Below are 13175 nucleotides of genomic sequence, written 5' to 3'. Positions count from 1 at the left end.
GCATTTTTTGATTTCCTCTTTGATTTCTTCAGTGATTTCTTGCTTATTTAGTAACATATTGTTTAGCCTCCTTGGTTTGTGTTTTTTACGTTTTTTTCCCTATAATTCATTTCTAATCTCATAACGTTGTGGTCAGAAAAGATGCTTGATATGATTTCAATTTTCTTAAATTTACCGAGGCTTGAGTTGTGACACAAGATGTGATCTATCCTGGAGAATGTTCTGTGTGCACTTGAGAAGAAAGTGTAATCTGCTGTTTTTGGGTGGAATGTCCTATAAATATCAATTAAATCTATCTCGTCTATTGTGTCATTTAAAGCTTGTGTTTCCTTATTAATTTTCTGTCTGGATGATCTGTCCATTGGTGTAAATGAGGTGTTAAAGTCCCTCACTATTATTGTGTTACTGTCAGTTTCCTCTTTTATAGCTGTTAGCATTTGCCTTATGTATTGAGGTGCTCCTATGTTGGGTGCATATATATTTATAATTCTTATATCTTCTTTTTGGATTGATCCCTTGACCATCATGTAGTATCCTTCCTTGTCTCTCATAACATTCTTTGTTTTAAAGTCTATTTTATCTGATATGAGTATTGCTACTCCAGCTTTCTTTTGATTTCTATTTGCATGGAAAATCTTCTTCCATCCCCTCACTTTCAGTCTGTATGTGTCCCTAGGTCTGAAGTGGGTCTCTTGTAGACAGCATATAGATGGATCTTGTTTTTGTATCCATTTAGCAAGCCTGTGTCTTTTGGTTGTAGCATTTACTCCATTCACATTTAAGGGAATTATTGATATGTATGTTCCTATTACCATTTTCTTAACTGTTTTGGGTTTGTTTTTGTAGGTCCTTTTCTTCTCTTCTGTTTCCCACTTGGAGAAGTTCCTTTAGCATTTGTTGTAGAGCTGGTTTGGTGGTACTAAATTCTCTTAGCTTTTGCTTGTCTGTAAAGCTGTTGATTTCTCCATCGAATCTGAAAGAGATCCTTGCCGGGTAGAGTAATCTTGGTTGTAGGTTCTTCCCTTTCATCACTTTAAATATATCGTGCCACTCCCTTCTGGCTTTTAGAGTTTCTGCTGAGAAATCTGCTGTTAACCTTATGGAAGTTCCTTTGTATGTTATTTGTCGTTTTTCCCTTGTTGCTGTTAATAATTTTTCTTTGTCTTTAATTTTTGTCCATTTGATTACTATGTGTCTCAATGTGTTTCTCCTTGGTTTTATCCTGCCTGGGACTCTCTGCGTTTCCTGGACTTGGGTGGCTGTTTCCTTTCCCATGTTGGGGAAGTTTTCGACTATAATCTCTTCAAATATTTTCTCCGGTCCTTTCTCTCTCTCTTCCCCTTCTGGGACCCCTCTAATGCGAATGTTGGTATGCCCAATGTTGTCCCAGTGGTCTTTTAGACTGTCTTCATTTCTTTTCATTATTCTGTTCTGCGCCAGTGAGTTTCACCATTCTGTCTTCCAGGTTACTTGTCCGTTCTTCTGCCTCAGTTATTCTGCTGTTGATTCCTTCCAGTGTATTTTTCATTTCAGTTGTTGTATTGTTCATCTCTGCTTGTTTGTTCTTTAATTCTTCTAGGTCTTTGTTAAACATTTCTTGCATCTTCTCGATCTTTGCCTTCATTCTTTTTCCGAGGTCCTGGATCATCTTCACTATCATTATTCTGAATTCTTTTTCTGGAAGGTTGCCTATCTTAACTTCATTTAGCTGTTTTTCTGGGGTTTTATCTTGTTCCTTCATCTGGTACATAGTCCTCTGCCTTTTCATCTTGTCTATCTTTCTGTGAATGTGGTTTTTGTTCCACAGGCTGCAGGATTGTAGTTCTTCTTGCTTCTGCTGTCTGCCCTCTGGTGGATGAGGCTGTCTAAGAGGCTTCTGCAAGCTCCCTGATGGGAGGAACTGGTTGTGGGTAGAGCTGGATGTTGCTCTGGTGGGAAGAGCTCAGTAAAACGTTAATCCACTTGTCTGCTGATGGGTGAGGCTGAGTTCCCTCCCTGTTGGTTGTTTGGCCTGAGGCAACCCAGCACTGGAACCTACAGGCTCTTTGGTGGGGCTAATGGCAGACTCCAGGAGGGCACATGCCAAGGAGTACTTCCCAGAACTTCTGCTGCCAATGTCTTTGTCCCTGCAATGAACTGCAGCCGCCCCCTGCCTCTGCAGGAGGCCCTCCAACACTAGCAGATAGGTCTGGTTCAGTCTCTCCTGGGGTCACTGCTCCTTCCCCCTGGGTCCTGATGCGCACACTAGTTTGTGTGTGTCCTCCAAGAGTGGGGTCTTTGTTTTCCCCAGTGCTGTCAAAGTCCTGCAATCAAATCCTGCTAGCCTTCCAAGTCTGATTCTCTGGGAATTCCTCCTTCTGTTGCTGGACCCCCAGGTTGGGATGCCTGACGTGGGGCTCAGAACCTTCACTCCAGTGGGTGGACTTCTGTGGTATAAGTGTTCTCCAGTTTGTGAGTCACCCTCCCAGCAGTTATGGGATTTGATTTTATTGTGATTGCGCCCCTCCTATCATCCCATTGTGGCTTCTCCTTTGTCTTTGGATGTGGGGTATCATTTTTGGTGAGTTCCAGTGTCTTCCTGTCAATGGTTGTTCAGCAGTCAGTTGTGATTCCGGTGCTCTCGCAAGAAGGAGTGAGCACACGTCCTTCTACTCCGCCATCTTGAACCCTGTTCCTGTGTGTGTGTTCTTGTGTGCCTATTAATTTAATGAGCTAGGTTACACAAACTAATTTTTTTTAAAAAAACTTTTTATTATAGTGTATAGCTCAAAAGAGTTATTGGATATAACCACTCTCGTGTTTAAGATATAGATCATTTCCACCCTGATTGTCTCCTTCACTTTTTATTTTAAAAATAACTTCAGACTTACAGAAATATTTCAAGAACAGTACAAAAAGTTCCTGTATTCCCTTCATTCACTTTCCCCAATCAACATTTTAGCACAATAAGTTTCTCATTCTCTTGGTCTCATATTATTATTATTTTTTTAATTATTGGAGCATAAGTTGCTGACAATGCCCCATTATTCCTAAATATTTCAGTGTGTTTTCCCTAAATGATAATACTCTCTCTTACATAACCTCAGTTCAACCATCAAAATCAGGAAATTAACCTAGATAAAATACTATTATCTAATCTTCAGACCCCATTCAAATTTCCCTAGTTGTCTTAATAATGCCCCTTATAGCAATATGTAGATATTATTTATATTAAAAATAAATATTTGTTTATATATGTTTTTCATATATTTTACATATTTACAAGTATATAAGATATATATATATATACTTATATATAATATATGTAAAACTCATATGTAAACAAATATTTATTTATTTATACCGTCCCCTCTGGACCAAAGTTCAATCCAGGATCACATGTTGCATGTAATTATCACATCCATTTAGTGCCCATTAGAGGCACAGTTCCTTGTCTTTCATGACCTTGGCATTTTTGCAGAGAATAGGCTAGTAATGTTGCAGACTGTCCCTCAGTGTGGGGTTTTTGATGTTTCCATGCAACTGAGTCCAGGTGCTGCATTTTGGTGGGTGCATCACAGAAGTGCTGCTGTGTCCTCTGTGTACCCATCCCAGGAAGGCACCATGTCACTTTGTCCCATTACTGGTAAAGTTAACTTTGCCACTTGGTTAAGGTGGGGTCTGCCAGGTTTTCTCATTGTAAAGTTACTCTTTTCCCCTTTAAAATGATTAACTCTTTTGTGGGAAGACACTTTGAGGCGATCGAGAGGGCCTGTTCCTCCTCAGATGCTCACCCGCTAGTTTTAGCGTCTTTGGCATCTGTTGGTTCTTTCCTGAATCAGCTATTACTATGAAGGTTGCCAAACGGTGACTATTTCCATCATTCCTGTGACAGTTACTGATTGACATCTAATGTGAGAAAGAGCTTTCCCTTCTCATTTATTTATATGGGTATAGACTCATGAATTCTTATTTTATTCAATGAATTATAATTATTTTTATTATTCATTTTGATGCTCAAATTGTGCCAGATGGTCCTTTCAACTGTCCCTTCAGTTGTCTCCTGACTCCTGTACCCTTTTGACAAATCTTCATCATTTTGTGAACATTTCCTTACTTTCTGGGGCAACAGATGTTCCAGGCCCACATATACCTTTCCTGCCCCAGCCCTAGATTCAGCCCGGCCCTCTCTCCAAGGAGTCTGGTTCTTTTTGTTGGAGGGTGGTATTTAGGTGGGTTCATGGCCACTGGGATGTTGTTGCTTCTGGATCCTCTCAGAAGACAGGGCCGGGAAATGTGTGTGGACACACACACGCACTCACACCTGCATCAGTATTTACCTGTATATAGTAAAAAACCCTGAGTTCACAATGAAGCTTCCCCTTCCAGCTGAACACTACAGACAGAGTTCATTCTAACCTAACTCCCTTCTCTGGCAGTGAGAGATCCGCCCCCGTTTCTCCATATATTTCATTTGCTCGTTTCCTGCTCTGCTGCCCCTGGGCCTCTGGCCAGGCCGGCTTCTAAGGCTCCGATCACTTCCCTGCCCCAGCTACTTCCTCTGCCCCCGACCACTTCCTTGGCCCCAGCCCCAAAGCCCCACTGGCTCTGGCCACTTCAAAGGAAGTGCAAGGAAAGAAAGAAAAATGATACGTGTCTTAAAGGAAAAAGGAGAAGGGAAGGGAAAAAGGAAGAGCTGATCGGATTTTAAGGAGACACATCCTGGGGTCCATTCCAGGTCATATGGCTGAAGAGGGATTTCTGGATCTGAAGCTTTTCTCCAGGGCTCTTCCCCAACCTGCCTGCGCACCCCGCTTTCCCATCTCATCAAATGGCAGCGACATCAGCCACGTTGGAGTCTGTGATTCTTAGGAAGAGGTTTGGGGGAGAGGAGGTGTTTAAAGGTTCAGACCAGGCTTGAGGGCAGAAGAAAGACCAAGGAAAGCAGCTCAGGGGCTGGCAGAGGTGCGGGAGGGCAGAGGCAGGGCGGGAGGAGGTAGCTTCCGGACCGTGCGAGGTGGCCAGGCCTGGGCGGGGAGTCCTGCCCCTGCTGAGCTGATGTCTGAGTGGAGGAAATGCTGCTGGGGGCGGGGATTGGGCCTGGACAGCCAAGTTCCACATTACCCCTCGCTCTGCTCCATCAGTGCAGCTGCCTCTGGACGTGTGGGAGCCCCAGGGCTGGGGACTCCTGGGCTTGGGCTGAAGCTCGCCACTGCCTCTGAGGCCTCCGACACCCTTCCAGCCTCCACGGGCCCAGGGTCTCCCCACTGGGAAAACAGAAACAGTAATGACACCAGCGCCTCCCACCCCGCCATTCTCGTCACAGCAGACAAATGGTATTGTCTCCCTGCTTCAGATCTTTCTAGTGACTTTCCCACCGACTTGAAAGAAACGCTTTGCTAGAGTTGGGATAATAAGCACACTGCCCCACCACCACTTCTGCACACTTTCCCATTATTGGTAAAATTTCCACAATGCTTGTATATACTTTTCGTTTTAAAACGAAGCCTGGCAGAGCCTGAGGAGAAGGTGCCGGGCAGCAGCGTCTTCCTGGAGCCCCCTTGCTGGCTTCCTCCCAGGGGCCTCGCCTTCTTTCAGTTCCCCATTCAGTGACAGCAGACAGCACTGAAGTTAAAATTACCCTCTGGGAAAGTTCGGCCTGTGGGGTGCTCCGCCTTCCCCCGGAGGGTGTCTGAAAGTCAGAGCCCAGGAACTAGTTCTGGAAACACCACATTTCTCAGAGGCCGCAGCCCTGAGCTTCCAACAGTCTGGATATCAGCTGTCCTTTGTTTTAAAGACCCTAGTGGTCTAGGGCCTTGGCGGGGGGCAGCCCTGTCCCCTTGGTCCGCACTTTCCCAGGAGTACTGTACCTGGACGAGCACAGGGGCCAAGCCGTAGAGTGAAGGGGTCTCTCCCTGCAGTGTCCAGTTCAGCAGCCCACCTTGCAGTGTGGGAAGCTACAGCCTTTCAACTGTGAAGTCCCTTTTAGGCACTGCACACATGTCTCAAAACAGGGGTAAGGCCTGTCACTAGCCGCGCAAGGCACCTGGGGGACTACGTGAGGCTGAACCTAGCAGGGTCCCCTTCCTTCGAAAACTTATAAGCTTGTGGGGAGGCAGGCACGGCTGGGCTTGGCAAGGCGCTGTCTGCAGGGACTCCCTGAAATGATCTTGCTGGAAGTCACCTGGAAATTTCCATAGACCTGGCAAGAGGAGGCAAGAGAAGAGTTAGGTATCTTGTTTCACGATCTGAACTAACCACGTTTTTTTTCCTGCATCGCTTTTGGTGATGAACATAAATTCATGTCCATTCAGTCGATCCCACAAACCATGAGGGACGTCTGCTCTTTGCCCCGCACGTCGTAAGTTCAGAGCCGACTGAACGCAGGAATCGCTGCTCTGTGTTTTTCAGATCAAGCTTCTGCTCTGTGCGCTGGGGATCTGCCACAGAGGGAAGAAGTTTGTTCCTGGTGGTGGGAGAGTTGCCGCAGAGCAGAAATCCCATCACTCCCCTAGGGACACCACCCTGGGGGGCATCTGTAACTGTGAGGGCCGCTGTCTGCAGCAAACGGCTAGCGTGGGGCTTCAGGGTTTCCTTCTCTGTTTCAGAATGACTTGGTGAATCTCTTCAGAAAGGCAGCGGCTGTGGAATGAGGAATTGAAATCTGGTGGCCGTTAAGGATCCAGGGCAGCCCCCTGCCCCAGAAGCATGGCCGGTCCCCCTCCTGGGGTGAGGGCTGCCCTTGCCTGCAGGACACGCAAGCCTTACTTTCCCACAGCTTCCCTGGGCGTCTTGTCACCGTGGGCTCCGTGGGCTGCTTCTGTGCTGTGTGTCTCACGTTCGAGCCCAGACCCCCTCCAAATCCCCTGGCTTCCGGTGGCGTTTGGAGGATGGGAGGCACAGCTGCATGGTGGGAGGCTGGGGGACCACCCCTGCTTCCTCCCTATGGGGCTGGCTTCGCGGAAGGCCTCAGCCCCGGCCTGGCAGCCGTCTCTGGGTCCTGCATCTGCCCCCCTTATGCTTGGATCAGGAGGGAAACTGCTCCCCTACTTCGCAGGTGTATTCCTACACCCTGTCCACCAAGTCCTTCTGAAATCCCCCCAGGCGAATGTGGCATCTGCTTCCTGCCTGGACCTGACTGATACACATGACAACCTTGTAGTCAGACACTTTACTTTTTTTTCTTTTTTTTTGCCATACGCGGGCCTCTCACTGTTGTGGCCTCTCCCGCTGCGGAGCACAGGCTCCGGACACGCAGGCTCAGCGGCCATGGCTCACGAGCCTAGCCGCTCCGCGGCATGTGGGATCCTCCCCGACCAGGGCACGAACCTGTGTCCCCCGCTTCGGCAGGCGGACTCTCAACCACTGCGCCACCAGGGAAGCCCAGACATTTTACATTTTAAGGTGTTGGAAAGGCATCACCTTTGGCAGATCAGATTGAGGATGAAGGAAGGGGGTGCTCCCCTGCTACCTATCCTCCCCCCAGCCATTGCTCTGTGTCCCCAGTCCCAGGCCCACATAGGGTCCTCTTTGACCATCTCTCCCCCTGACTCATCCTGACCCTAATCCTGCAAGTCCATGCAAGCACTAATTGCTGAGCATCCCACGACGGCCAGGCCCTTTGGCACCATCTGGGGACACGACAGTAAGCAGATCTGGCCCCTGGCTATGGGCTGCGTGGGCAGGCGGAATCACACTTGACCAGGCCCCCATCCCCACGGGGCCCCAGTCCTCCTGCTGGCCCTGGTCAAGGCACTGTCCACTTGGAAACCCCGACTCCCACTCCTGGCTTTGACTTGGCCATCCTGCCTGACAGAGGGCCTTTCTCGGCCCAGCTCAGGAGTGAGAAGGCCGTGGCGGGGCTGCTCCTTCCTAGGCATACGGAGCTTCCGACCCACCTGTCCAGATTGCACTCCTCACCCCCATGAGTGGGGCTGGGATTGGACTCAACCCTCATTCTCTACCTTCCTGGGAACCTGGGCCACCTGGGCAGCCAGAAGCGGTCGTTCAGCAGGCCCTGGCTCCCTGGCCTCTGTGACCAGTCCAAGCACACGCAGTGTCCCAGCAGCTCTGTCTCAGCGCTCAGCACCCGCCCACCTCCTCCCTCACTGGATCCATAGTGTTCAGATGGATTTTAGAGTGTTCTGTTCTTCTGCACGCTCAGTACCCCAGCATAGTTCATCAATTCTAAGGTGTTTATTTTGTCATATTAACATCTCCGAAATCAGTTGTACCCGCAGCTTCATGGGGTATCTTGGTTTATGCTTTAGCTTCTAGCAGTACATAAAGTAATAGTGTCTCAGCATTGGTGCATCTAAAGTGCCATAGCTCGTGTGCTCTCTCAAACGCACATTCCCCAGACATCCTCCAGCTGAGAACCCTTTTCCAGACTCACACACGAGTCGTTTGACTTTGACTTTCTTTGATACTTTCACATCCTTTATCCATACGCCTAATGGCTTGTCATCCATTAGCTGTAAATTCTTTTGACAGAATGACACTTGTCACGACTGCTTTAACTGAATCGAGTTCATCGACCTTGTGTCGTGTCAAATTATTTTTGTTATTCCGCTCACTTTGGGTTTTCAACCTATTTCAGTTACTTTTTAGAAGGCCCGGCCTTTTGTTAAACGCTACTAATTTACTGAATAGCTTGAGCCACACGCTCAAACAGAGACGTGCCCTCACGTACAGACTTATACATGCGTGCATTGCATCCCCCACACAAATACGTGTGGGGAGAGAGAGACGAGGGGAGGCAGAGAGGCAAGTGTGGAGCCTGAGTGAAGGCGAGTGACGGAGAGACGGAGTCTCTGAAGGCGGTGGAGTCTCTGAAGGCAAACGCATCCTCACCGCTACTTGGGGTTACCACCAGGAACTGGGCTCAGGGACAGGTCTGAGTCCTGGTCCATTCCCAGATGTCTGCATCTGTCCCGGTCTGGGTCGTCCTGCCTTGTCTGCTCTCCCAACCCCACTTACCTGTGGCCCTGATGACTCCCACGTCAGTGCCAACCGTGCCGGAACAATAGGCACCTGACTTGAAGGTGGGCGAGTCAAGACGATCCAGCCTCGCTCAGCCCAGACCCCACCGACCTGGGTGGGCTTTCCAACGTGCACCCTATTTCCCTATTCTCCTTTCCCATGGGCGATGGGTCCCAGCAGCAGGCAGCCCCCGGAGGAGCAGTTGGGCCCCTGACCTCCAACTCCAAAGACAGCCCCTCCTCAACTCATTTCTAAATCACATGAATGTCATTGACCTGTTAGCTACTATGATAATGGGGGTGACTCATAGGCACTTAGTGATAGGACGTGGGGGGCGCTCTGCTCCTTCAAGGCCTGGGAAGCCCCACCCAGAGGGGGAGCCTCTTTGGGGCTCATCCCTGTACCCACCAGCAGCCTGATGTCCAGCTGCCGCCGGCTCACTGCGCTTCCCTAAAGCCCGACTACATCATTCTCCTCCACCTGGGGCTGCAACCTCGCTCAGCATCTTCTTGGATGGATGAGGAACACCGGCCTTACACTGTCCAGTTTTGCCATCTGTGCCGGGGGAGGGAGAAGTCCTCTGGGTTTCTGACTGGGCCAGTGGGGAGACAATGGTGCCGTACCTTGAGATGGAACACCAAGGAGGTGTGGGGCAGGGGACTGGACAGGGAGGATGGACGGGATGTTGGGACATGTTGGGTTAGGAGCAGTAGGGTACAGCACTGATGAGACCCTAAGCCTCCTGCTTGCAGTTCTCCCATCCTACCCTGCTGCCTGATAGCCCACCAGGGGGAATCACAGAGGTGGGGCCTTCATGTGGGCAGGGCTTCAGCAGGGGCAGGGCCTCAGTGGGCGGGGCTGGCTGCCGAGGGACGAACTTGAGTTTCCTGCTGGAGTCAGCAGGCGATAAGGAGACCTGGCCCCAGGGCATTTGAACAGTCCAGTAGAATTACCCTCCTGCTCTTCTGTCATCAACAACAGAGATACAAATCAGGGAAGATTTTCGTGCAGCCTCAACCATTTTCTGAGTTTTGACAAAACAGAATTATATCAAATGAAAAATATAAAAATAAAAGCAAAACAATTGCTATAATAGATTTTCCCCGAGTTTAAAAATAAATGATCTTGGGGGTGGGGTAATAACTCCCCCCACCGAACACACACAAACATACACACGAGAGGTCTAGAAAAAATATTCTAAACTATTAAAAATAGGTCTCTTGGAGTTGTGGGACTACAGGTGACTTCTTTTGTTTTTTTTTTAATTCTGTGTTTAAATTGCTTTCCATAATGAAAATGCGTGACTTGGCAACATAATACTTTTAAAAATAAAAGTTTTTTTTAAACTGAAAGAAAAAAGTCTTTAAAACTGTCCTATCTGTGCCTTTTGCAGAGCGGCTCTTAGGGGCTGTGAGGGTGTGGGTGTCGCAGGCAGGCCCTGCGTAGGAGCCCAGGGCTTCTGATGGACTGTGGTCACTCTCGGCCTCGCTGGTGTCTGCTGCAGGTGGCCTTTGGGGTTGGGTGATGTTCCAACCTGTTCAATGTGCTTCTGCTTGGGATTTGTCCTCAGGCATCCGAAGGCGTCCCCGTGAGGTTCTTCACCAAGCTGGACCAGCTTATCGAGTTTTACAAGAAGGAAAACATGGGCCTGGTAACCCACCTGCAGTATCCTGTGCCCCTGGAGGAGGACGACGCCTGCGACGAGCCAGAGGAGGAGACAGGTAGGAAGGGACGGAAGGGAAGGTGCCTCCGGGACCCCGCCTGCCATCTGAGTCCCACAGTGAAGTTCTGGGGTGTTTCTCTCACTTCAAGTGCTTGTAGATTGGGTGGGTCCGGTTATCAGGGGGGTGACCTGGTGGTTAAAGACCAATTAGGAACACAGGCTCTGGGTTCAGACAGACCTGGGTCAAACTTCCTGCACCCCATATTCTCAGCTGTGTGACCGTAGGTGAATTACTTAACCTCTCTAAACCACAGACCTCTCTTAAAGAGACACGAAAAATAATATCTGCCTCTCAGGGTGTCATCAGAGGAGTCAGTGTAGATCCCAGCGCCTAGTACATAGTAAGCACACAATAAATGCAGCTAAAATCATTGTCGAAATAATTAGCTGAATTTTGCTGTGAAGAGAATGAGGAAGGAGATTGTTGCACCAAGCTGGAAGGATGAGAAAGGATGTTGCTTTATATCATCATTAAAAGAAAATAAAGTACAGCCCCTAAAAGGTATGTGAGAGTCAGTCCTACTGTTTAAACAGGGGAAGAACAGACTAATAGAGCGAGCGTCGGGCAGAGAGAGGCAGTGCAGCCGGGAGCTCCCCTTCTCTTCCCCTCAAAAGTTCATGTCCTGAAAGAAAGCCCTGACATACATAACTGAACCTCTCAACTGGTCAGGGCTCCTCCTAAGTCCCAGGGCTTGGAACCGAGACCCCCGGCGTCTCCCCTGAAGGACAGATTAGACCAGAGGTGTGGGGTCCCTGGCCTGACTCCGCCCATCCCTGGCTGCTGCCCGCCACGTGCTGGGCGTCCTTGCAACCACCTCCGTGAGCCACCCTTCCTCCCACCTGCCTGGAGACCCACCGTGAGCGATTGCACAGCTCATCGGCAGCCTCCTCTGAGAGTAAAGTCCAGTTCCTGGAGGAGACGAGGGCTAGGCAGAGTGTTTCAAAAGGAGCGCAGGTCTGCAGAGGTGAAGGGGACCCAGGCAGCCGTGTCCCTCGTCGCCTCCCTGGCCCAGTAAAAGGCGCCCTCAGCTGTGAAATAGGCAGAGCCGACATGTCCACGTGTGAGTCCAGGGTCACTCGCCAGTGCTGTGCCCGGGCCGTGCGTCCCCCAGCTGCCCCCAGGAGCCCAGGCTCGGCCTCGACACCGAGAAGCCATCATGCAGAAATGCCCTCTGCACTTCCCTCTCACCCCCCACGCCAGCTTTTCTGTCCCTCCGGGCACGGCCGTCTAAAGAAAGACCCCAACACTAGAAAAAGACCCCCCAAAAGATCCGGAAAGAGAAGCACAATCTCAGGACGGCTGGCTTCCCTTCCCAAAAAAGACCCACTGTCTGCTTGAACCCAGGCGTCTCCCACCCCCAGTCCAAGGGGTCGGATTTGGCTCAGGTCTTCTCAAGGTGATGCCAGTCCCCATGGGGCTCAAAACGGGATCATAACCCTTGAAAGAACCCCAAGCCAGGTGAGGAAGTGAAGGAACGGCTCATCCTTTAAAGAGAACGTCCCCGGGCACCTCTGTGTCCAGAGCCGTGGGGCAGCCACGCCATGTGAAAAGACGCTCGGACAGGAGGTTGCAGACCCCAGGGGCTCAGGACCCTCACCCATTTGTGGTACGTGCAGGATGGAAGCTTTCAAGGTGAACAGGTGGGAGTCCCATCTCCCAGGCCAAGTCCAAGTCATTTGTTTCATATCTCAGTTCCCTGGGTGGAGGGAGCCCCTCACTTCCTTTCATTGTCTCTGGGGGTCTGGAGGGAGAGAGAAAGAAGGACAGAGGCTGGAAAGAAAGGGCAAAGAAAAGGGGGCCAGGGTGGGAGAGAGAGGGGCAGTGTGGCTGGACCTGCCTGCTCCCCGGCCCAGCTCCTCCCATGATGGGAGCCCAACCTCTGCTGGTCCAGGGCCCCTGCTCTGCCCCGAAGCCGGCCGTCCTGCTGAGCTTCTGGGGCTGCTGTCTTCAGCCGTCCGCGGCCAGCAGCCCTGTCCGGCGTGGCCATCGGACCCCAGCAGGTGTTTGCAGAGCTCCTCAAGGGGACAAACTCTGTGTTGGGCCCCGGGGCAGAGACCACCAAGACCAGGTCCCTGCCCTTGGCAGGCTCCCTGTCTAGCCCAGGAGTCAGCTGGCAAGGGAGCGGGGCCAGGAGGGGACAGTGCGGGCACAGACAGGTCTGTAGCTGGGCGCAGTGGCCTGGACCCCACGTGGCGGGTGGACAGGATCACCGCACAGAGGGCGGAGAGGGTGGGCCACGTGCCCCTCTCCGCAGGCGGTGATCCTGAGGGAGGGAGCGGTCAGCCCAGACGGCACTCCTGCTCTTGTCTTGGGTAGAAGGCGTCCTGTCTCCCCCCGAGCTGCCACCCAGAAACATCCATTTATCTGCCGGGCCATGCGAGGCCAAGGAGGTCCCTGTTTCCAACGATAATCCTCGAGCCACGGAGGTCAGCCGGCCAAGCCTCTCAGAGACGTTGTTCCAGCGCCTGCAGACCATGGACACCAGTGGGT

At 50.6% G+C, this 13175-nt stretch overlaps 1 protein-coding gene across 1 annotated transcript in view; it reads left to right on the top strand.

Annotated features, from left to right (window-relative positions):
* The window catches only part of INPP5D (inositol polyphosphate-5-phosphatase D), a 131938-nt gene that overhangs the window by 52632 nt on the left and 66131 nt on the right, over window positions 1-13175 (top strand). The window contains exons 3-4 of the mRNA XM_067740198.1: window positions 10532-10682; window positions 13002-13173. Of these exons, the coding sequence (XP_067596299.1) occupies window positions 10532-10682; window positions 13002-13173 (323 nt within the window). The remainder of the gene's footprint in view (window positions 1-10531; window positions 10683-13001; window positions 13174-13175) is intronic.

The sequence above is a fragment of the Pseudorca crassidens genome, chromosome 6, assembly GCF_039906515.1.
Source record: "Pseudorca crassidens isolate mPseCra1 chromosome 6, mPseCra1.hap1, whole genome shotgun sequence".
Taxonomy (NCBI): Eukaryota; Metazoa; Chordata; class Mammalia; order Artiodactyla; family Delphinidae; genus Pseudorca; species Pseudorca crassidens.
Note: the sequence above shows the minus strand (reverse complement) of the source record. Positions and strands in the feature narration are given on the sequence as shown.